This window comes from Peromyscus californicus, unplaced genomic scaffold, assembly GCF_007827085.1.
Source record: "Peromyscus californicus insignis strain IS unplaced genomic scaffold, ASM782708v3 Scaffold_7__1_contigs__length_154581171, whole genome shotgun sequence".
Lineage (NCBI taxonomy): Eukaryota > Metazoa > Chordata > Mammalia > Rodentia > Cricetidae > Peromyscus > Peromyscus californicus.
Genome location: NW_026294595.1, coordinates 110,676,661 through 110,701,514, shown reverse-complemented (window position 1 = coordinate 110,701,514; position 24,854 = coordinate 110,676,661). Strand labels below are relative to the sequence as shown.

At 41.7% G+C, this 24,854-nt stretch overlaps 1 protein-coding gene across 14 annotated transcripts in view; it reads right to left on the bottom strand.

Moving 5' to 3' along the window:
• The window catches only part of Plcb4 (phospholipase C beta 4), a 383,607-nt gene that overhangs the window by 90,380 nt on the left and 268,373 nt on the right, over positions 1 to 24,854 (bottom strand). For all 14 annotated transcript variants that reach the window (XM_052723053.1, XM_052723055.1, XM_052723059.1 and 11 more), the window contains 3 exons: positions 23,944 to 24,003; positions 21,994 to 22,137; positions 842 to 921 (listed from right to left, as the gene is read on the bottom strand). In XM_052723053.1, coding sequence (XP_052579013.1) covers positions 842 to 921; positions 21,994 to 22,137; positions 23,944 to 24,003 — 284 coding nt within the window. The remainder of the gene's footprint in view (positions 1 to 841; positions 922 to 21,993; positions 22,138 to 23,943; positions 24,004 to 24,854) is intronic.

Sequence of the window (24,854 nt, the reverse complement as noted above, 5' to 3'; positions counted from 1 at the left end):
AGCTTATCTCTACAACGTCTCTATATGCTTGCCTTGGGACCTCATAGCTACCTGCCATTCACAGCCCCTATGAAAGCAGGCAGTCATACACAATTAAGGACCACTGGTTTTCTGGGATTTCTATTTGAGAAACTTTCATTTGACTCTCAGCAGGGTTACAATTCTATCAGCATAGTAGACCATTTGGGATTCCACGAACAGTAAGCTGCAGTAAGATCTTCAGGCCTTGACTGAATCACTGACTGAAATTTAGAAAGACATTTCAAAGAACCCTGAGATCCCAGGCCACATATTAAAAAGGAAGTGGTACTGCTAAGGGCAGGACTTCCTGCTTTACCTCAGTAGCAGATGCTTTTTCAAATGCTTCTCTGAGATTCCTGATTACATATTAAACAGGAAGTGGTATTGCTGGGGGCAGGACTTGCTGCTTTACCTCAGCAGCAGATGCTTTTTCTATGCTTCTCTTGGCTATACCCTTAAATTGTCAGCTTTATACAATGGAGACCTGAGATACCCTAGCACCCAGCCTACAGGCCAGGCATGCACAGGTATCTATCAGAAGATGGACACAAAATCAATGCTTGGAACCCTTCGAGGACTGAGTGGCCAGTGGCTTTTGGCTATCAACCTTTAAAAAAAAAAATACAAGTTTCGTGAAGAGGAGTCATCACAAGTGCCTTGCTAGTGACAGAAATACAGTGGGTTGGTCAACTTCCAAATTCAGATGTACAGAAGGAAAGGCAGGCAGGAGTTGGCTGATCGGTGATGCACTCTTTACCTCCTAATCAGAACACTTAGCAGAGAAGTCCTAAAAACAAGGGGCGTTGCAAACGAAACTCACTGTTTCTTGAGGCATGTCATCGGACTGACGTTGTTTGCCCTGAAGTTATGAATGATTGATCTCAGGCCTTCTACCCATTGCTGAAAAAAGAAAAAGAAAAAAAAGAAAGTCCCAGTGAGCAATCTTCTGTAGCCAGGTATGGTGTTTTCATTAGACAGCCTGCCTCCTCTGAGCAATAAAACACAAACTCTTCTCTTGTCCCCTTCCTGCCACACAGCCATCTATGTTTCACACCGTTGTACTTTATTCTTTAATACACAGCTTTCATTCTTCCCATTAAGATAAATGTGGCATCTGCACTGCATGAAAGACTGGATTGCCTCAAAGGGGTGCCACCCACTGGTTGACTTGCTAAGCTTTCTACTTGCAGCCTGTTTAAATAGAAGCCTTATTATTTTAGTGGCTCGGCTCTTTTTAAGCAATGCTGTATAGTACATGCTGGTACATTTACCTATTCCATTTTAGAGGACAATGTGATGAGGTCCTTCATTACAGTGTCTGATTTGTTCCATCCAGGCTGATTACATAGCTTAACCTATCTGCATTTTCCAGCAAAGCTTTAAAAAGTAAAAGATTCCTTGCCTGCTTGCTGCCAGGGTACCCAGAACAGGCAGGGATGTGCTCACATAATTTCTGTATAAGGACTTGGACCTCAGCTGGAGTTCATACCATCACTCCATGGGTTTACAAGGAAAAGTGAAGACAGATTGAGCATGGCAGGGAAGAACTTTGGGTCTGTAAAAGGGCATTTTACTAGAAAAGGCTAGCCCATGAACAAAGGCCAACACTGCTTTCAGATCCAATATCTGATGCTAATGAATGCCATAAAAGAGTGACACCTTGGCAACACGCTTTGTAGCAAACTGGTACTTGGGCATAAACAGAGTTAAGGCTCCTCTCAAGCCCATTCCCTACTTCCTTAGGTTTTCAGCTACTGCCAATGGAAGAACGATATTTTGGAATGGGTAGCAACATAAATGTGAACTCCACTGTCATTGGTCACGTGATTCCTTAAGTTCAAATTGAATAGATCTAAAACTGGATGTCTCAGAGGGCACGCAAGTGCTCCAAAGCCATGAAAAAGCTGCTAGGCACTGTGCTGAGGGTGCCCTAGAGAAACACTGTGGTCATCGCAGAAGTTCCTATTGCGCAGCACTTCCCAAGAGTGCCAGGCTTCACACCACGAGGACAAGCTGATTTCATCTGTGCAAGACCTGAGTTGCTGACTGAGTTATAAGGGTGTGGTTTGGGGTTTTGGTATTTGATGTCTTCCCATTTTAATTTGGGTAAAACATATAGAACATAAATGTATCCTTCTCAGGGGCATTAGATAATTCAGCAAGTCCTGCATCCATCAACACCATCTGTGCCTTTCCCGTTGGCTCCCACTAGTTACCATTCAGTTTTCCGTGTCTATGGAAAAACACAGACTGTGCTAGGTATCCCAAACAATAATAATTATACAGAATTTGCCATATTCTGACTGGCTTACTTCTCTAGGCATACTGTTCTCATTTAACACGTGAATGTCATGGTTCATCCAGCCATTCTTCTTTCGATGGACACCTGAGCTCCTTCTTCATTTTGGACACTGTAAATCATGATATGAATTATTTCTGCCTAAGTGCCCATAGGCAGAATTGCAGGATTACATGAGAATCCTTCCAACTTCAAAAGGAAATGCCACACTGCCCTCCATGATGGCTATGTCATTTTGCATTTCTACCAACAGGGCATGAGGGTGCTAACTTCTACATCCTCACTGGCGCCTATTTTTTTTTATAGGTGCCATCCTGTTGGGTGTGAAGCTAATGGCTTCTGCTGCCTCCAAGTGCCCCAGTCATTGCCAACAGCTTTCTGAAGGAAGATGGAGAAGCTCTGAGAGGCATCTTCCCTTTGGCAGCTGGCAAAGGCCATTTTCTGAGAACTGTAAATAGCATCAAAAGCCTCAACAAATAGGTGAGGTCTGGGTACTGAGAGAGAAGCAAGAAAGGAAATAGGAGCTTTAAAGAATTGCTTCGTTTCTCATCATCAGACCTCTTGTCCTCTGTCAGGCTAAATATGGACTTGGTTCCCGGGAGATTATCGAATATCCTGTTATTGGCCTAACAAACCACAGGCCCACACAGTTTCCCAGGAGCAGACAGAAAAAGCACAAATAATTTGGATGGCATTAACTGAGGGCATTTTCTGAACCTGAAGGCTTGAGATATATTCCAAAACACAGAACAAAGTCCACAGTTTCCTAGGGCACTGAAGTGGCTGATGCAGAGAAAACGACACGGCTGTTTTTGATTGTGCTAATTTAGTTGTTTCTAGAAATAACCTCCAGACACTGGGGGTGGGGGGAAGGGCGGTGTTGAGGAGGCTTAAGTTGCCTTCATCCACTTTTTGAAAACAGCATTGGGGAAGACTTTTGTTTATTTGAATAGAAAGGTGATGACCTTTGAGGTCACCGCAGGACCCATGCAGCAGCCAATGCCACCACCATCCTCAGGGCCTGCTCAGCGCTGGGCAGGGAGGCTAGGCTATATTCATTTTGTGAAGATGAAAGCAAGGCCCAGGGCCTTTCCCCGGGTCACAGCTGGCTCGGGGCAGGCCTTCATGTTGGGGTATTTTCACTCAACGGCTTGTTCCACCTCTCCCTGTCTAATGAGGGAAAGCTCTTCCACTCCTCCCCATCTCCCTGTCACTACTCAGGTCAAACACAGGGTATACTGAGTCCCACTGACTCCAGGACTTGTTTGTTGTTCTTTTCAAACATAAAATAGATGAGAGGCCAGCAGGTGTCAGCAGAGTCCTAGAGTTTTCTTGAAAGTTTGGCCAGGCGTGAGCTTTGATTATTTCCAGATTAACAATTTTAAAATGGTGATGTAAGATATACTTGTTTGAATTGCTTAAAGTAAGTTTGAAAATTTTATGGGCATTACACCTTCAGAGGTAGGTGCATCTCTGAGCCCTTGGATAACAGACATGCTTTGTTGGGGACGCAGGCCTGTGACAGTGGGTACTTTCTGGTCCTACTGTCCTGAGTGGACACAAGCAGCCTGGGTGCAATAGAACTTGACCATGGCATGAAACAGCACCTGAACAGGAAAGAAGGGCATGGTTCCCCCCACTTTCCCAGCAGGCTGTAGCTTTACTAAACTCACCTTTCTTTTACATTTTAGTTTTACTTATTTTATTTGTGCTGAATATTGAAGCTAAGACCTTGCGCATACTAAACACACATTCTGTCACTGATAACCCCTTTATTCTCTCACTTTTTAATACTTTCTAAATTAAGACTTATTGTATCCCTTCTCAGGAAAATGGAAACCTTGAGGAGACTTCTGAAGGACTTCGCTAGACATGTAGGAGAGGGGGAGGTTCCTGGGGACATTGGGCTTATCTTCTAGCACTTGACCTTGACCTTATTTTCTCCATGCAGACAGCCAGACAGTACCCAACCTCCTGGCAAGTGTCTGGGCCTTCCTCTGTATGTCTCTCCTTGCTGTAGAACACTAGGAAACACTGTACCAAACAAAAAGAACCCCTCCTCATTAAGAGGATGCAGAAAGACACAATTACAGCAAAACTAGACTAAAACCACATGAATTTTAAATGGAGCAGAAATGCCAATGTTTTTCCTTTAAAAAAGTAAGGCATAGGCAAGGTAAAAAAGTACGGCACAGGCAAGGGGTTCCCTGCAACTTCAAGGTCAGATTGGTCTACAAATCCCATGAAGACAGGATTGTGGTTTAGCTTCCTCCTTCCTCCGCCCCATTCCGTGTCCCAGATTCCAGTCCAGCTCTTTCTAGAGTAATTATCACCCCAAATCTCCTTATTCATCTGAGGAAACCACCAACAGAATTTCATTCCATTCTTCAGTCCCTACTCTACATGCAGTGGGATTCATCTCAAGGAAATATGCCCAGCAGTAGCCAGAGACCTGCTAGTTAAAGGATCCCAGCAGACAGGAGGGGTGGTACACACCTGCACTCCCAGGTGCCAGCTGGAGCTGTACTGTGGGAGCTTCTCCCTCCCTCCCTCCTTCTCCCTTCCTCCATTCCTCTTTCCCTCCCTCCCCACTTCCCTCCTCTTCCCTCCCTTCCCTCACCTTCTGGACCAGCATCAGGATGACTTGGAAGTTGTTAAAATATAAGTGATCACGTCTAATCTCCTGACTGAGTATGTCATAGAATGGGGAACAAAAATCTGTTTCTTTTTAATTTTTAATTTTTGGGAATAAAGCATGTAAACTAGGGTGTCATAAATGGGAGGTGAGTGCTTTACCACCAACCCATAGCCTCAGCCTTCAGAAATCTGTTTGTAATAAGTTTTGCAGTTGATTCTTCTGTAAACTCTGACCGAAGAAGCAAGTTCTAAACACACACACACACACACACACACACACACACACACACACACACACACACACACAAATGGACACACACGGACACACACATACAAACAGACAAACACACACATGGACACACACACACACACATGGACACAGACATGGACACTCCACTCGGGTGTGATTCCCAGCCAAGGGGCAGCAAGTTTTCCAGGGAACTTGTTAGAAATGTTAGGTGTCATCATAGATGCCCTGGAACAGAATCTATGTTTGCCAGGTGAGGCTGTGCATATTCATTTGAAAAGCATGGGTTGAAAAAGAGTAATTCCTCCCAACCTGTTAGTCTCCCACTGCCCCATCCAGGAGGGTCTAGCTAGGCTGTTTCTGTCTGAATCTGTTTAGGCCATAATAAAATGCCATAACTAGGTGGCCTATAAACAAAATACATTTATTTCTCAATTTCTGGAGGCTGGGAAGACTAAGACCAAGGAACCAGCAACTGTGGTGTTTGGTGAGTGCCCATGTTCTGGTTTGCAGATGGTGCCCTCTATACATTGTGGGAAAGTGATATATGTCTTTCTGGGCTCCCTTTATTTCCCCCAAACTTCCCACTCTCACAATCCCATCTCTTCCTAAAGGCCACACCCCTTAACGGCATTGTCTTTGGGATTAAAAGGTCAGCCCATGAGCATAGTGGGACTTAGAGCTTCAAAGGAGCTGATGCTGTCAGTATGCTTCGACAAAACCTTAAGGGGGAAAGTGTCTACTCTGGCTTAAAATTCAACTACAGTCTACCATGACTGGGAAGTCATGGTACAAGGACCTGCCTGAGACAGCTGGGTGCATCCATCCAGTCAAGAAACAGAGGGTAATGAACGCTTGCTAATGTTGAGCTCCTTTTCTTTATTTATGCAGTCCAGGATCCTCCGCCTGTGAAATGGTCTTACCCACAATTAATATGCCCCTCTCATTAATTAATGTAGTCAAGATAACCCCCTACCGGCATGCCCAGAAGCTCAGCTCGCAGATTCTAGATTCTATGACACCAACCATCACAGAAGCTGCACAACCCTGGACCAAACCTTCTAAAACCTTGAGACAATGAACCCTCCTTTGTTTTTGTTCCTTTGTGTATTTTGGTCACAGTCGTGGATGAGAAGGCTAGTGAATACACAAGTAATTTTGGAGCAGGTTTCTCCAGCTGGTAATTTAAGTACCCCCTAGGTCTTTATCAGAAATTCCATATCCTGAACCAAAATAATTGGCAATTTCATGAGTGGGTCCTCATTATTCTGCACTTTAGCCCTGCAGATAACTTTAATGCAATAATCACTATAGTATAATCACTATAGTATGCTTATGCTAATGAGAGAAAAAGAGAATTGAAGGGGGTGTGATCACTGGACAATGAGCCTGAATTAGGAGACTGGTGCCTTATCCATCAGGAACTGAGAGCCTGTCTTATTATAATTTTATTTTATTTTTTTAATTCATTTTCCTTATGTATAATTTATGTATAGTAAATAATCACTAGGCTTTTGAATCAAGTCGTTCAAATGAGAAATAACCACCCTCAGAGTGAATACTGCCAATAGGACATTTCTATATTTTAAATCTTCATTCCCTAGTTTTCAATAAAGCTTTTCAAGCACCCATATCCCCCACTGCATTACTGAAGTAGTATATAGAGAGTTTGAGTTACCACCAAGGCAGTGCAAGAAGCCGCAGGCAGCTTGGTTAAGGAGATACAACACAGACAGGGAAACGCCGGAGCTGTTGGTTTCTAGGATCCTATGGGCAGCAGGAGTTAGCCTGGAGGGAGCCTATCAGAGTCCCAGTATCTCCTGCTAGAAGGAGGTGCCCAAAATTAAGACAGTGGCTTGCTGTGGGATGTTCTGTATGTTAAATGTGTTGCTCTGATTGATTAATAAATAAAACACTGATTGGCCGGTAGCCAGGCAGGAAGTATAGGTGGGACAAGGAGAGAGGAGAATTCTGGTAAGTGGAAGGCTGAGTCAGAGAGATACTGCCAGCTGCCGCCATGAAAAGCGAGATGTAAGGTACTGGTAAGCCATGAGGCACGTGGCAACTTACAGACTAATAGATATGGGTTAATTTAAGATATAAGAACTAGATAACAAGAAGCCTGCTGCAGCCATACAGTTTGTAAGCAATATAAGTCTCTGTGTGTTTACTTGGTTGGGTCTAAGCCGCTGCAGGACTGGCAGGTGAGAGAGATTTGTCCTGACAGTGGGCCAGGCAGAACTGGAGAAAACTCCAGCTGCAGTGGCTAGTGTGGAAAGAGTGGGTTTTTTTGGGAGAATGCTTACCAGACTACCACATACAGAAACCAGATAGCAATATACTTCCTGGGACAGTGGTAGTGATCAGAACATGACTTGGGCCACTGACGCTACTCAGCAAGAGATTCTAGAGGCCAATGACCAACAATCCAAATTTTCATGTCACCATAGCCCTCAGCACAGGACTGAGATTCAAGAATTAAGAAACTGCAGAGGGTAGAGGCTGAGTAAATAGGAGCTGACTACAAAAGTTTATAAGCCAAGGACCAATCACTAAATTGTGTTATGACATAAATATCTTATATTCATGTATGAAATTATGAAAGACTATATAATAATAATAATAATAATAATAATAATAATAATAATAAAGTAAATAATAATAAAGTAAAAGTTAAAAAAAATCACATCAACTACTTTTTCGTGACTCTACCACATAGAGAAATTCAGGCACTAGGCATATCTCTCAAGGTGTTGTGACTCCTGCATGCAAACAGATAGACAATGGTAGTGGCAAAGGCAAGAACAAATGAGGCAAGGAAACCCGAAAGTCACCACCAATGATGCCTATGTAAAAAGAGAGTAAGATGACAGAGTTGGGTTATGACAACGGAACCAAGACACAGCCATCTGAAAGCCCAGGACAGATGGTGAAATTCTGAGTTGTGGTAGCAAAGAGCAAACTGCCTCTGAGACCAGTGAGCAGGAGGGTAGGAGAGGTCTGTCCATAACTCAGCAGAAGAAAGACAACCCACTTATAATCACAGAGGCCCTCAGGAAATGATTGAAATTTTCACCACGTGTCCAAATTGGGAGGGGTAGATGGGGGAACTGAAGAGAGTAACTGTGGCCTTTTTCCTTGGCATGGTCTAAAAATCTCCATGCCGTGAGTCTTCTTCATCCTTTCCAGAGAGAAGCTGGAGAAAGTTAAAGAGGGAACAGATTCCTAAATCACTTTCTGAGCTTGGAGGATGAGTGTCTGGGTAGGAAGTAGGCTATGCATATGGTGGCGTATTTGACAGACAGATCTGGTGAGGCTTGGGTTGTAGTTAGATACTCCTGGTCACAGTAAGTTCAGTCACTGAGATGGTCAAAACAGGCTGTCAGTCTGGCTGGTTATCTTGACAACACTGGATGGTTAGGTCAAAAAGGACCTCTAAATAGTCACTACAGAGGAGAGGGCAAAGTGCTGTTCTCGGTAATAACTCAGGCAAGTGTCATTTCAGATGCTATCTGTCCACTGGCATTACTCAGGTTTTCTTTCTTTCTTTCTTTTTCCTTCCTTTCTTCCTTTCTTCCTTTCTTTCTTTCTTTCTTTCTTTCTTTCTTTCTTTCTTTCTTTCTTTCTTTTTCTTTTTTTCTTGCATTGCGTGAGCCTGATTTCAATGGTATCTTGTAACATGTCCTTTTGAATCTATACAATCTTACCCCCACTTACTCCACATTGTTACATATACAATACGAGAAGGAAAATCTAGGCATAATCAGTATATGTAAAGGCCTTATGCTTGCTTTTATCTCCTGACTTCAGATAAATGACATGTGTTAATGCTTCAAAGTCTGTAGTGCACCTATATTCCTACAAAGCCCCAAGCGCATTTGAAAGAAAATGAGGTAATTTAGTTTATTTCATACAACACTCATTTGACATTCATATGGAGTGCTCTAAAATATTGAGTAACTTTAAAATTCTGAGAGAACCAAAAGTATCAATCTTCGACCACCAACGGTTTGGTTAGGGCTATATTTGTCTCAACTGTTGATTCTGCAGCATCCTGATGACAAAGAATGAGCAAGCAGCTGGTGAATTCAAACCCGTACATGAAGATGCATATCCACAGAAGCCTTACCTACAGTGCCCAAGGTCACATTCCTCCAGATAATGTACCAACTGACACTGTTTGGAAAATTATTTCAGGCCAATGTAAATGTTATTTTGACCTGCAGATCATGTTACCTACCCAGTTTCTATGTAACAGAAAATTAGCCAGGGGTTCTCTGACTGGTTCTGTCCAGATGGCCAGCACCAATCTGTTTAGTTCAAACAAGTCAGATCTATAGGTCAGCCTACAAATTGTGACTTTCAACATAAGAGGTGTTAGAAGTGAGATTAAAAACCTCTGGCCTTGGATTTTGTTATCTGAGATTCTATCTTTTAAGGAAAGGTCCCCACCACACACTCATCCAATAGTAGGGAACAGAGGGCACATTGACAATAAATAGAATGTTTATGGTATAAATTAATAAATGAATGCCAAGATTGCATCATTGTTTCAGTACTGCTGGAATAACATCTGGCTGAATGATGCCACTATAACATCGCTGTTCTGTCTGCAGAGCAGCATTTCTGAAAGATTTAAATTGGTACTCCTTCAACAGAAAAAGAAGGAAGGAAGGAAGGAAGGAAGGAAGGAAGGAAGGAAGGAAGAAAGAAAGAAAGAAAGAAAGAAAGAAAGAAAGAAAGAAAGAAAGAAAGAAAGAAAGAAAGAAAGAAAGAAAGAAAGAGAGAAAGAGAGAGAGAAAGACACAGAGAGAAGGAGGAAAGGAGGAAGACAGGCAGGCAGGCAGACACACAGACAAACTGTGGGAAATAGGTGAAAACCTGCATCCCTCCTTGCTGAGCTTCCCATGAGAATAAGAGTGCCTCCAAATGTGCTCTCTTGCTTGACTAGGCTACAGATCAACAGTGTTGAGATAGTAGATGTCTCTAAGCACATACCTCCCACAGAATACCAACCTCATTATTCACTTAAGCACTAGATTAAAAGCATACTGGTCCCACTTCTGTCTTCATACTGGTGAGAAAAAGTTTTAGCTCTGAGAGCAGCACAGCACAGTGTTAGAACTCGAGATCTGGAGCAGAGCCTGGCACCAAGGCTGTAGAACATCTCCTTTAGATTAGGAGGATCATCATTAACACTCATGCAGTTTAGTTGTTCTGACATTAAATAATACACACAACACTTTGAAGAGTGTTTGACATACATCTACAATGCTTGGGACTAGAAGTGTTTGAAATTTCTTCAGATTGTGGAATACTTGCATAAGCATTTTTAATTTTTTTTTTCTTTTTTGAGACAGAGTTTCTCTGTGTAGCCTTGACTGTCCTTGAACTCACTCTGTAGACCAGGCTGGCCTCGAACTCACAAAGATCTGCCTGCCTCTGCCTCTGGAATGCTGGGATTAAAGGCGTGTGCCACCACCACCTGGCTTTATATTATTATAGTTATAATATATTTATATTATGTTAAAAACATAATATTATATTTATAATAAGATAATAGCCTGACTTAGTTAGGTTTTCATTACTGTGATAAAAACACCATGATTATAAGCAACTTGGGGAGGAAAGGGTTTATTTCATCTTACATTTCCAGGTAACAGTCCATCACACCAAGGAAAGTAAGGGCAGGATCTCAAGCAGGACAGGAAACTGGAGGCAGGAACTGATGCAGAAGCCATGGGGGAACGCTGATTGCTGGCTTGCTCCCTTGGCTTGCTCAGGCAAGGTACCACTCAGTGGGCTGGGTATTCCTATAGCAATCATCAATAAAGAAAATGCCCCACGGGGTTGCCGGGGGCAATCTTGTGGGGGATTTTTTTCAAATGAGGTTCCCTCTTCTAAAATGACTCTAGCTTTTGTCAAGTTAACACCAAGCTAGCCAGCATATAGGGAACGAGATATCTTGGGGATGGGCCCATCTACAAACAAAGTTCATCTGTGTTTTATATATACCATATTCACATACCTTGATGGTAACTTCCCACAATATTTTTACTGCACCTATACTGTGACTATAACCTGTCACACCAGGCACTCAGCCCCATTTCTCATTCATGCCTGTGCTACACTGTAGAGCATTTCCGATCTAGAATTCTGGAATTTAGGATGTTCAGCTTATATCAGTACTAGGGGTCAGTACAATTTCTGGAAAGTATATTGGGGACTATATGTGTTCTTTGCTGCATAGTTTTCATACTTCGTTTAACAACAGATTTAAAAATAAAGTAAGCTCAGATCTTCATTCACTGGCTGTAAGGGCTGTGCTCCCAAACGGTGAATTATAATTAAATTACTTGCTCCAGATAGTAAAGTTCAGAGGCAACTGAGTTGTATCTAAAGTGAGGTGGCTTACCCGTGTTTGTAGAGTTGTGAGTTACCAAATATATAAAAGAATTTATGTGTGACCATGTGCGCGCGCGCACACACACACACACACACACACACACACACACACACACACACACACACACACACACAGATGTACACATAGTATGTTCCCAATGGTAGTTTTTGTTAGCAGTAAAAACCGGAGCTGTAGGGAAAATGGAGAAGCAATTTAAAGCTAGTGACATTTTTCCTTCCGCAAGCCAACAGGAGAAATCCAAACTTGATGGTATCTTCTGTGGCGATGAGTCTAACTCATTCCGCACCTCCTGCTGGAGGCATCTGATAACCTAAATGAGCTGCTCTTAGAAAGGCCTAGATTCTGCTCCTCAACTAGTAAATTCCAGAAATACCATGGTGGGAGGGCATCAGCAAGGAAAGGTATGTCCTTCATGAAGACCACAGCATTTCAAAGGGAAGTGCCCCAGAGGCTGGACACTTTGTAAAGAAAAAAAGAGCTAAAACACCAAGTCTATCTCAAAGGTCACAGGGACCACATTTTAAAGGCCAGCAAATGAACATGCTGAAACTTCCAGTGAGAAAATGAGATACTTAACGCTCATAAACAGCACGAAGTCAACTGATAAAAGGACATACTCGGGCTACAGGCAGGGGTTGTGGAGGCAGGATTGGCTTCCTCTCTGGATGAAGAAAATGCTTTAGCACTAAATGGTGGTATGGTCATATAGCACTATGGTACAATAAACAGCGCTTGTTCATTTTGAAATGGTTTTACATAAAGCAAATTTCATTGCCATTTTAAGAGATGACACCGAGACTGGAAAGTTCATTTGAAGTGATTTCTAGTTTTGTTTGACTGTTTGCATCCTTCTGCACTTCCTATGCAGAGTGAAGCCTTAACTCCAATTCGAGCTTTCTAATCACAGAAGATGTACCTAAGCCAGGTGACGAGCTCGATAGGACCACAGATTGATTGGCAGCCAACAGTGGCAACTGTATGCCGATACTGATGAGAGCTGGTGTATGGGACTCGTTCCCCCACAGCTGGTGACTGGAAGTTGAGATAACATAATTTCGGGACTAAATGAGTGCCTTCAGACTGCCATCTGAGACAGCTCCCTGGGACTCCACTGTTGGAGCATTTATGCAGAGACTCCATCTGAATGACATCTTGTTTCCTTCATTCTGACAACCTGGCAGCCAGCTTTCTAGACCCATCCAAATGTCACTCTGAGGACCTGTTCTCCCACCAACTGGAAAGGGCCTTCTGTGCACAGTGTTGAGTTCATTACTGGTGCTTTGCACTAAACAACTTTTGTTCACTTTTGTCTGTATTTTCATATATGCTTTTTGCTTGGTTTTGCTTATTCTATTTCTATAGGTGTGCATCATAATAGACCTATTAATCCAGGAGCCATTTTTATTTCACTTTGCCTGCCATTTGATTAGGAAAGGAAAAGATTGATTCTCTTATAGAAACTTCTGTCACTGAGGTTAAATGTTAGCAGGTAGGGAAATCTAGATCACCTTGATTGATTCAGGGCAACGTCTTTTCTCTACTGTCAACCAGGGACAAATCTGGACTTAACATTCTAATGCCTCCCAAGTCTTCCTCCCTGTAGCTTACGTGAAGGAGAAATAGATTTTTTTTCACATTCTCCCACAGAACCTCTCATACCTTAGTGTACAGAAGAAGTACCTGAGCATCTTGGCAAAATACAGGTTTTGCCTCAGTAGCTCTGGGATTGGCTCCTAAGTGATGTGACTTGCTGAGCTCTAACCGTACTTTGAGCAGTAGGGTTCTTAGGCCCATGGTCTTACATGGTCAATCATCTCCTCAGAAGGTAAAGCATCTGTGGTATTCTTCTTTGAGCACAAGTAATGACCTTTCAACACCACCTCCACAGACTCTTCAGCAAGTAGCGTGGCTTGGCATTCAAAACTAGCTCTGGTCCTAGTCAAGCTTTGAGAAACACAAAAACGTTCACTCCAGTCTTCTCATGGGATCTAACACTTTGGCGTGAAAATGCCAACTGTCAGTTTCACACACACACACACACACACACACACACACACACACACACACACACACACAGAGAGAGAGAGAGAGAGAGAGAGAGAGAGAGAGAGAGAGAGAGAGAGAGAGAGAGAGGAGAGGAGAGGAGAGAAACATGCTGGCGCATGCATGCACACACACACACACACACACACACACACAAACACACTCTAAGCCTGCTATGTTTGAGTCTCACTGTGTGTGTAGTGAAGAGACTTAGTGAATGTTGTGGGGTGGGCGGAGGTTCAGATTTACAAGTGAGCCGCTTAAGAACGCAGCAGACGCCAGGAGGTGGTGATGAACACCTTTAATTCCAGCAATCAGCAGCTGGCTGGATCTCTGTGAATTCAAGGCCAGCCTGATCTACAAACTGAGTTCCAGGACAGGTTCCTAAACTACACAGAGAAACCCTGTCTCAAAAAATCCAAAAAAAAAAAAAAAGAACGCAGCAGGCACAACTCACACCAGCAGGTGAATGTTGGTGCCCTCAGATTTCCATAGGAATGTGGGATGTTGAGGATAGTGATGGAGTGTATTCCTACAGCCACGGTTTTCATACTCAAGTGTGCAGCACAATCACCTGGAGGGCAAATCAGATCACTAGAACATGAATTTCTGATTTAGAAGGGCTGAGGCTGTGCTTAGTAAGGTCTTTGGGCCTCTGTGGGAGCTACTAGGGCCCTGGAAGCCATTAGCTTACAATCCACAATTGAAACCACGAGTTAAGAAATGGCATGGTAACGTTTAGGGGTATAGCTCAATGGTAGACCATTTGCCTAGAATATGTAAGGCCCTGGGCTAGATCTCTAACACAGCAAAAACAAATGAAACCCAAACTAACAAAAACTCCTTTAAGAAAAGGATTTTAACATGGGATGCTTTGAAAGCAAGCAAGGAGAAGCTGGTTAGCCCCCAGGTGTCTTTTCTTTATCTGCCTTGGTGAATCCATGTACAAGCTGGTACAGCAGGTAGCTCCGTATGCTATAGACATTTTTACACTTTGGGGGTGTGGTAGTTTGAATGTAATTGGCCCCCATAAACTCATAGGGAGTGACACTATTAGAAGGTGTGGCTTTGTTGGAGTGGGTATGGCCTTATTAGAGGAAGTGTGTCACTGTGGGGGCAGGCTTTGAAGTTTCCAATGCTCAGGTACTGCCCAGTGTTTGCAGACCATTTCCTGTTACCTGGAAGATGAAGGACCCTTAACTACTTCTCCAGCACCTGGTCTGCTTGCATGCCTCCCTGCTTCTTGCCATGATGATAATGGACTGAACCTCTGAACTGTAAGTGAGCCACCCCAAACAAATATTTTCCTTTATAAGAGTTGTCATGGACATGGTGTTTTTTCACAGCAATAGAAGACCCAACTGAGGTCTGGGTCTCAGAGGTGGAATGGTAGGGGTGGGGGTAAAATTGCTGATCTGGGACTTAAATCTACCTATATCCAATGGGTCTCAAACATCACCTACTGCCAATCACCAGGAAGCCTGTTAAAACTTTCCTAGACTCCACATGTAAGTTTCTGATTATTATGCAGGGAGCAAGCCTAAGAACTGGCATTGCTCAAAGCCCCTGGCTGAGGCTGAGGCTGGAGGCCTGATCCCTTGGACTTCCTCAGTGCTTGAACATCCAACAGGAACTAGACTCAGGTCTTTGAGGTTATGCAGGATGTTAGCAGAGCCAACAGAAGGAAGTTAAGTTGAGAACCTGATTTTGTTTTCTCAGTAAAACAAAGACTAAATCCTTTCTCTGGGAACCTCTGTAGTAAGCCTTCCAGTCAACATTATTCAAGTTCAAGCAAAGTAATTTTAACATTCAACTCAGTTTCTTAAAATATTTTATTGGCTGTAATAAATTACACACCCGACTATCATTTGAGGACCCAAAAAAGAACACATACTATTTTTCATAATTTAATCTCTACAGTAGTTAGTCATGTGCTTATTTGGTGACTTAGTCACAAAGTGTAATTTATGAAGTTCACCAAATATTTACAACCTGAAGAAAGTATAATGAGTGGTATGGAAAATTGTCTAAACTTAATTCCAATCTCTGCATTTTGAACCTCACAATAACAGCTTATTTTTGTAATCAAAGGAAAATTCAAGTTGCTATAAAATGACAGATTTATTTGTGGAAATGTTAAATGAGGGCTGTGCTTGAGTCTGGTACATAGCACAGTGACTGGGATTTCAGGCGGCTGTGCAGCGCCAGCTGTAACTTAATGAAAGACATCTGAACTCCTATTTGCTGGAGACTGAACCCCTTCTAAGCTAGCTGCATTCTGAGAACAAGAAAAAAAAGTACGAGGAAACCAGAGTGGTTCTTCTAACTAAATAAGTTGCTGTAAGCTTGCTATTAAATAATTTGCATAGTTTATGATAAAATAATGGTTCGGTGGGAAATAAAGAGCTTTATTACAGTTTATTGAAAAATGGGCCAAAGCTTTTAGCATGAGGATGCTTTTCTTCTCGAGTGTTTCTAGCTGCATGACAGATGAGACACACCTATTACCTGGCTGCATGCTGGGCTTGGGGTAAAAGTGGTAGCAATTTGTTAGCAACTCCTTTTAACAGAGGGCTTTTCAGGAGAGGAAATGAAAGCTAAATTTCCTGACTGGAAGGACAGGAAGGATTTAGGTAAGCAGGATATAATGATCCAGATGGGGAAGAAGCCAAGACGGCAGGGTCAAAACCTCCAGTCTTGTCATGGCTGCAGCAATCTCATTACATCCTGAAAAATCACTCTAAAAATAACACCCTTGGATTGTAGAGCATTCTGTTCCCCTTGGACTGCCATCAAATCACATTTTCTCAGTTTGCTTGTCAAAGACCATTTTCCTAGCTCTTTCTAAGCTAATCTGTATAAAAAATCAAAGTGTAAGACACCGAGGTGATATAGTTGCCCCCCTTACCCCTCATTTTACTTTCAGTGATGTTGGTGACTCATGGGTGAAAATATTAAATGAAAATTGATGAATCAAACTACCTATAATTATAACTTGCAAACCCTCTGGTAGCAGAATCAAATCCCATATTGTCCCATTCTGCATACCTAGAATCTGAGTCATCTCTTTTAACAGTGGATCCACACTGCATGTATCACCCTCTTGGTAGGCACTCATAGCTACCTCATTATCAGATGAGCTGTGCTCAAGTAATCCCTATTTTACTTAATAATGTTTTCAAGCATAAATGTACCGATGCTGGCAATTTTATCACCATATATTGTTGAGTTTTCTACTATTGATATTATGCATTGTTGCTTCCTTTACATATTAAACTTTATCAGATGTATTTGGGGAGGGGGAGGAAGAGTCCATACAGAGCTTAGTAACATTTGTGGCTTCAGACATTCACAGTGAGATCTTGGAACCTATTTCACCAAAATTAGGGCAAGAGTACTGTATATCTTAACCACCTGGGTTAGAATTGATTGAAGTGGCCAGCATAACTGTCTTCAGAAAACAAGTGTTTATCAAGCACTTACAAAGTTCTGGACACTGTTCTGGAAAGCAGGACAATGAATAAAGAAAAGCTGAAGTGTTCCAGGGGACACAGCTACGAGTAATAGTCCAGCAGGGACTGGAGAACCAGGATAAAACAAACAAACAAACAAACCAACCAACCTTCCCATAAGCAGGGGAAAGAGCAATCCCCAGGAGTTGAGGGCAGGCAGGGAAGCCTAGGCTGGATTTCAGAGACTTGGAAGCCTTAGAGGTTCCCAGGTAGTGAAAGCCCCCAGCTGAAAGGGTTTATCTTCCGCTGCTATTCTGAGGATGGACTACAGGGGGCAAGGTGAAGACACCAATAAAAGATGCTGGGAGAAGAGGAGGGAGAAAGCGCTTTGGTCAGGACCACAGAGCAGAACAGTGGTGGAAAGAAGCAACTATACTCTGTGTACACTGGGGGAATGGAGCTAGAGTAACAGGTAAGAGATGGTTTGGGAAAGTGAGAGGAAGCTGTGAGTGTGGTCTTGGCAGAGCAGCTGAGGACTACTGTTTCTGGAGCAGGAATGGCAGAAGAGAGGTTTGGCCATGGACTTGTTTAAGATACCATGTTAGGAAGGGCAAGGAGAATGGCATGGCGCACAAACCTCCTCAAAAAGTGGGAGTAGCGAGGTTTGTTTAGTCAGCATTGAGAGCAGATGAAGAAGGCAAAAGATGAGCTTCCAGAATGTCTTTTATAAGAAGTGCACCTCTGGAAAAAACACAATCACATTTTTTTTAGAGTCAAATGACAAGAAAACACTTTGTAAGGATTAGAAAGCTGAACTTTGAGAAAGCTGAATCATCTGGATTTACTGACTCATTAAAGAGCCATATAAAATGGGGAGAAAAAAATCAGAGACTCTACTTGAAAAGAATATAAAGGATTTTCTCAGAGTCAGAAAGTCTCTCTTGAGTGAAAATTGGTCCTTTCTGGAGTCTGGATTAAGATAAAGTTGGCTTCTATTAAATGTTTGGAGCAGTGAATTCTTCTGAACAGTCAGAGTGTATGTAGGATAATAGTCTAGGATCTGGGTCAAGACTCAATGTCCCCTCAATCAAATGCAATGCTAGAAATTCTCTGCCTGTATCCCTCATTGGTTAGAGCAAGAAATACTGGATGTTTATAAGACAACCAAAGCCCATGGGTACCCAGAAACTGAACTCAATTGAGAGATCACATGCTGATGTAGTAAATCATTTTGCCCCAACCTTAAAGGCCTACAATGCATCACTTATATTATTTTCCCAAAATATTTATGTCAGTTAAAATAAAATATTCCATAAACAAATGAAACATTCTAGTGAAAAGAAAAAGACCTGTTGTTTTTAGAGCTGAATGCTCAAGAAATTTTTTTTTAAAGCAAGTTGCTGTTTTTTCCCTCCAAGTGTTATATGGACTAGACAAACAACAGGTTAAGGGAAGAAGTCACAGAGCTATGGAATTTGGTCTTAGTTGCATTTTACTCCATGTGTATCCTTAGTGTCTGAACTTTGTACAGGAAGCTACATACATAATGTCCCATCAACAGACCACACTTAAAGTCTGCAGCTCTAACATTGAAAGAATGGCCAACAACTGAAACATACTTATTTGCTTAAAAGAAAGCATTCAAGATATGTACATATGAATTTAAAAACTGATTCTTTGTTGTTACTAGCTTTTGTAATAAACTCACCACACACATCTTTCATATGTGCTAAATGGGTCATTAACACATCCTGTAACCCAATAATTCAAGGACATTTGGTTGCACTCATGTGTGATTGGTATCACCTAGTCACATACACCTTTCCAGGTATTCTACTCTACTTTTCTCATTGGCCTGATTTGATTTATGAATTTTCCCACCTTTTTGACCTAGTCTAATCACACTTACATTTCATATAAATATACTCAGTGGCTTATATAATCTGTTAGGGATGCATCTATCTAGGACTGGGAATAAAATGGTAATGTACTGTCAATACTGAAGGCAGTAAAGGTCTTGATCTTGACTAATATAGTCTTTTAAATCTTGATAGCAGGATATGGGCATCATTATCTATCTACATGCATATTCACTGAAAGAATCAGTGAAATTCGGGGAAAATTATTACACATGGTTAGGAAAAAAATGGGGTACTCAATGATGTCAACAAGCACTCATTAACCAGAAGGACATGATGTAATAGACTATCCAATCTGAACAAGGAGATTTATTATTTGTATATTATACCATTAGTGAAATACAAACTTCTAAGTAACAGTTCTGAGAAGCTGAAATATTTTCCCACTAATAACAGTAGGGTTAAATAGCCATGACTCTGACCTGAAAATCAGAACAGAATTATTGATAGTGTCTACCTCCTGGCAACCTGCTTTTTTTTTTTAATGAAAATGCTACTAAAAGAAAAGCAGTTGAATTTTATATTTGAGTATATACTATCCACCTTTTCAGTACTCTACATATAACCTACTCATTTGTGTATATTCCAGAAGGAGATTCTTAAACACAACAGGCCAAGATTGGCAGCAACCAAATTATAAGAAATAAACCCCTGAGATTCACTGATTGTGCCATCTTCCCAGGACCTTACTTGTTTGAGGTGATATAGCCAGCATCATGTTAGAGAATGCAGATGGCCTAAGTTTAAGACTGGGCTTGGGTCTAGCCTCCTGAGTGGTCTTTGGAGTTCCACAGTTTATCTGTTGTGTCTGAGAGATAAGACTCTGGGAGACCCATGCCCAGCTCCCATCATAGCTTACATCATGACTTTAGGATCATGGCAGCTAACATGAGGATGCAGTGCACAGGGCATTTTCAAAGCAGTAACTCCAGCAATGCTTACAATCCCACAGAAGATACTTTTGTCCAGTTCCCATTTTACAGAAGAAAAAAATGAGACAAAGAAGGATAAACACTGTGTCTATGTTCCCAGTTGGTAAGAGGAAACTCAAGGATTTCTGCTCGGCTAATCTGAGCCCAAGTACAGATTCTTGGGTTTGGAAAGAGTCACAGTGTTTCTTCTCTCAGGAATTGACAATACAAGGTGATGAAAGCCAGATACACAAGTTTACAAAATTGTATTTTTGCAAAACTTCAAGTAGCCAAATATCTGTATGTGATTAGCTAGTCTTCTTCACAGTTAGCCAGACTGGATCCCCCAGATTCAGTGTTGCTATGGCAAACAGCAATGAGAAAGACCTTTATAGCAAACACGCAAGCCTGAATTGTAAGACGTGGCAACACTGTTTGTCTAGATCAAGGTCAATAATCCATTCAAATGAGTTTCCCATCTGAGCAGAGTAATAAAAACTTGAGAGGCCTGTAAAAGCTGTTCTCTCCAACTGAGATGACACGAACAATAGCATAAAACCTACAAAGCCACTACCACAAGGACAGTGCCAGAGGCTGTTATACAACTTGGAGAGCCCACTCCTGGTTCCAAAGGTACACAGCAAGAGCCTCTCAAATTTCTGCACACAGGAGGCACCTGGAAGTTCTTGTTACAAATGCAGATTCTAGATCAGTGTATTTGGGTGGCCCTGGGACTAGTGTGTAATGAGGCCTCAGGTCAGGCCAATGCTTCTGGGATGAGAGCATGCCATGCAAGTGATGGAGAATGAGTCTTGTGGTCTCAGAGAGGGCAAAACTCAATTCTGCCACTTGTTACACCCAGAGTGCATGCTTGTGTTACTTCTGTTTCCCCAAATGATCTTACTGGTCCATTTCCTTCTAGCTACAAAAGTCAGCCTCTCCAACAATGACTTTCTCACTAAACCTACACTGTATTAATGACGAGATTAATGGAAGATGAAAGACCTCTCCTTGTTCCAAACCCATGACTCTATAATGGAAGAGTAAAGGCTTGGTGTCCTTCGTATAGATTACTTATGCTTGGAGGTCAAGTCCCTATAAACAAAAGATTTGCAGAAAAAGATTTAAGTTTGAAGCTTCTTTGGCCAAAATCTTAGAGTAGCTTGCTAGGGCAATGGTTTTCTGGATGTCATAATGCAAGATGGATCTTAACCTCAATACTTCAACAGCTTATCGAGGAGAAGAGTTTTGGATTTTTAAGCAGCTGTGTTTACAGTCTTCAATATAGTAGCCACTGGTTGTCACAACTACTTCGCACTTTTAATGTGACAGGGCTGATGTGAAAATACACACTAGATTCAAACACCATGAACAAAAGAATGTGAACTATGACACTAGTAAACTTTATGCTTATATCTTGCTAAGATAACGATGTGTGGGATATGTTGGGTTAAATACCGTATTTTATAGAAATAGTTATACCCATGTTGGTCTCTGGCACTTAGGATAAAACCCAGGGTATTAAACATGCTAGGCATATTCTCTTCTACTGAGCCATTCATTAATTTTTCTAAATTTTCATTACATTTTTCACTAGAACCTTATCTATGCCATGCATGCTCTCTCCCACAGCTCCACCTAAACCATGTATGTGGTCTACATTCTGTTTCTGGTGGGTGGTACCGACAAAATTACATGCTGCTCAAACAGAAAAGGAGCCTCTTGTCCCCCATTCACATCCACTGATCCCAGGGATGCCAGAGTGCCAGAGCACATTCAAGTGATAGAAAGCCTGGGCTAGCTTTCCCACAGCATTTCACACCAGGTATTCAGGTGTTGACCCACATGAGTGACAGGTGACAAAGGTCTTGTGTTCGCTGAATTTTCCACACAAATATGCCAGCAGAGCAGTGGCATTTTAAAAGGTTAAAATGATCGAACAGTTCTAAATGTCATATTAAAAACTATATTAAACATAAAAAAAATTGCACACATGTAACATATACTCATTGGGGAGGGAGGCTGTTGGGATGGTACCTTAGTTACTTCTGGGTTTTCGGCCACCATGTAAGTGAAGCCAATGTTCACCAGATCTGTGCCACTGCAGACACACAATATCCGCCCTTCCAGATCATTTTCAGATTTTCCAACAGCTTCAAGAGCAGCCAGGATTTTGGGATCCTGTAGATGTGTAAAAATAGGAAAAAATATGTTAGATCACAGAGTGTGGAGAAAAACTCGGTGAAAAGAAGTCACATTTGGGGTAAAAATATACCTTAAAGGGAAATGGTTCCTAGCCCCATTTAAAATCCTAGTGAACTAGCATTATTATAAAACCTGGAGAGATGACGTTTCCAATATTACAGAATATCAGAATCCCCTCAGGAGGGTTGTATGTTTCTTTTTTTAAACTTTAGAAGACTTGGCTCAATAGTCTTTGTGTAGATTTTAACATAAATCTTATTTATTGTTTTGACTGTACATATGTCTGTGTTTGTGAGTACCTGGTGCTCAGATGGTTAAAGCCATTATGTGAGTTTCAGGAATTGGTCAGAGTCCACTGGAAGAACAGCCAGTGCTCTTAACTGCTGAGCCACACCTCCAGCCCCTTTGTCTGGATTTTTGATTGTCACTATCAGAGAACTTCAGATTTAGCAAAGTTCAGGAAAGATCATGACTGGTGTGTGTTTGTGTCTATAAATATCCAAGAGGCCTCTTACTACAGAATGCAGGCTTACTTACCATGAATAAGCACGTCACCACAGCTACTACCACAGGCTATTCTTATGAAATGAAGTTGAGACTCTTAAGCAGCTTGGATACAAAGACCAAGCATTTTTATTTCTACAATCTATGCATCCTCACATGGAAGGAAAACTGTGAAAGTTTACCCTAATTCCTACATAAAATACCACATTTGTTTTCCAGAGGAAATTCTAGCACGTAGTTACACAGGAAACTTAGCTAACAGAAAAAAGGCCAGCCGAAAAATAAATAAATAGGAATAGAATTTTGTTTTGGGTATCTGAAAACATGCAGGGCAGGTACATGGAAAGAAATCAATACTGTGGTAGAATATTCTATGAAGAGACACCTTTTAAATTCCTAACACCACTATACCTATAGATTCTTATTCAAACAAACCAATCTATGAAGATCACTGGTTTCTGCACTCTGGGAGCTTTTCCTCTCAGAGGTGAGCCAAGCTTTCTGTGTGAACAGTGTCCTGAGTGCACAGGTGAAAAAATACGGGGTACTTCAGCACTGGGATCCTCCACATTCATCAGCTACACAGGAAAAGCAAATCGCTGATAGCAAGGGGATGGGGCGAGCTTTTAAAATTAATTTCTGGATTAAAGGATCTGTCACTCTGATACTGACACTGTGAAAAGCTTTTAGTTTTCAAGGCTATATATTTCTATTTCTATATATTTCTATACATAACTGAAAATAGTGTAAATCACCTAAGAGTTAGAGATGAAATGTCTACTCTGTGCCTATCCTTAAATCCAAGTTGATGATTTGGGGGCAATAAGAAATTAAACAGGCCGGGCGGTGGTGGCGCACGCCTTTAATCCCAGCACTCGGGAGGCAGAGCCAGGTGGATCTCTGTGAGTTCGAGGCCAGCCTGGTCTCCAAAGCGAGTACCAGGAAAGGCGCAAAGCTACACAGAGAAACCCTGTCTCGAAAAACCAAAAAAGAAATTAAACAGAATCCTGGAGATCGCTTTTCAAGCCTTGTAAACCTATGTTGAAAAGAACATCAGGGCCAGCGAGGTGGCTCAGAGGGTTCAGGTGCTTACGGAGCAAGCTTGATGACTCACGTTTGATTCCCAGAGCCAGGTAAATAAAGGTGGATGGACAGAACCAATTCCACAGGAACATCATGGTCCACGCACACTCCCGCCTCCAACACACACACACACACACACACACACACACACACACACACACACACACACACACGAGTGACACCCATCACATTTACCTTTGGTATGGCTGCCAGCCGAATACTGTTGATGAGGGAACATTCTAGCACTTGTCCTTCCTGAAGAGAGAGCACACACCCCAGCAATGAACTTAAATTCTGCCAGCCTCATGGCATAGAGAGCTTAACAAACATTTCTAAATATAAAATCAATGCCGTTCAGGGAAGTGACAAAATGCAAACCAAGTAACAGTAATGATTTCTAGTGATTAGAAAGAAAAGACTCAAACTTCTTATTTCATATATATGAACATACTCATATATATAGAGATACATAAAAATGCAACTCTGAATGATTAATAAAATATTTACAAAATGTTACTGCATTTATACACACAATAATGCCTATATATCGTTAAATATGTGCATATAGAAAACATTAAGTAGGAATAATGCCAACTTTTATACAATTCCAATTACACCTTTCTTGGTTTGGGCTCCAATGCTCATTAAATGTGAACACTGTGCCACACATCTGATTTTGCCCCAGGGTCTAAAGAGTTGAACTCTCATTTCATGTGCCTTTTAATTTCAACTTGGAAATTATTTTCTAGAAAATATTCCTAACTCTCAAGATTAAATCAGACCTACTTTGTCTAAGCTTTCATAGCAATATCAACTTCTCTTTCCCAATGCTCAGTGACTTGTAGCTCTTTTAAAAATGCCCCAATTTATCCCTCTAGTAGACTCTCTTAGAGTTACACTGCATAATGTCTTTAATTCCCCAGTGTCCTCAATGCCTGGGACAGGAAAGCAAGTAGGGAAAAATCTCAAAGGGATGAGTAAGTATAGCATCCATACTCTCAAGAGGAGCTTGGTCTACCTATTGAGAAATGCAATGGCTTGAGCTAGAAGGAACTTGGTCTACCTATGGAGAAATGCAATGACTTGAGCTAGAAGGCAGGCAGGAC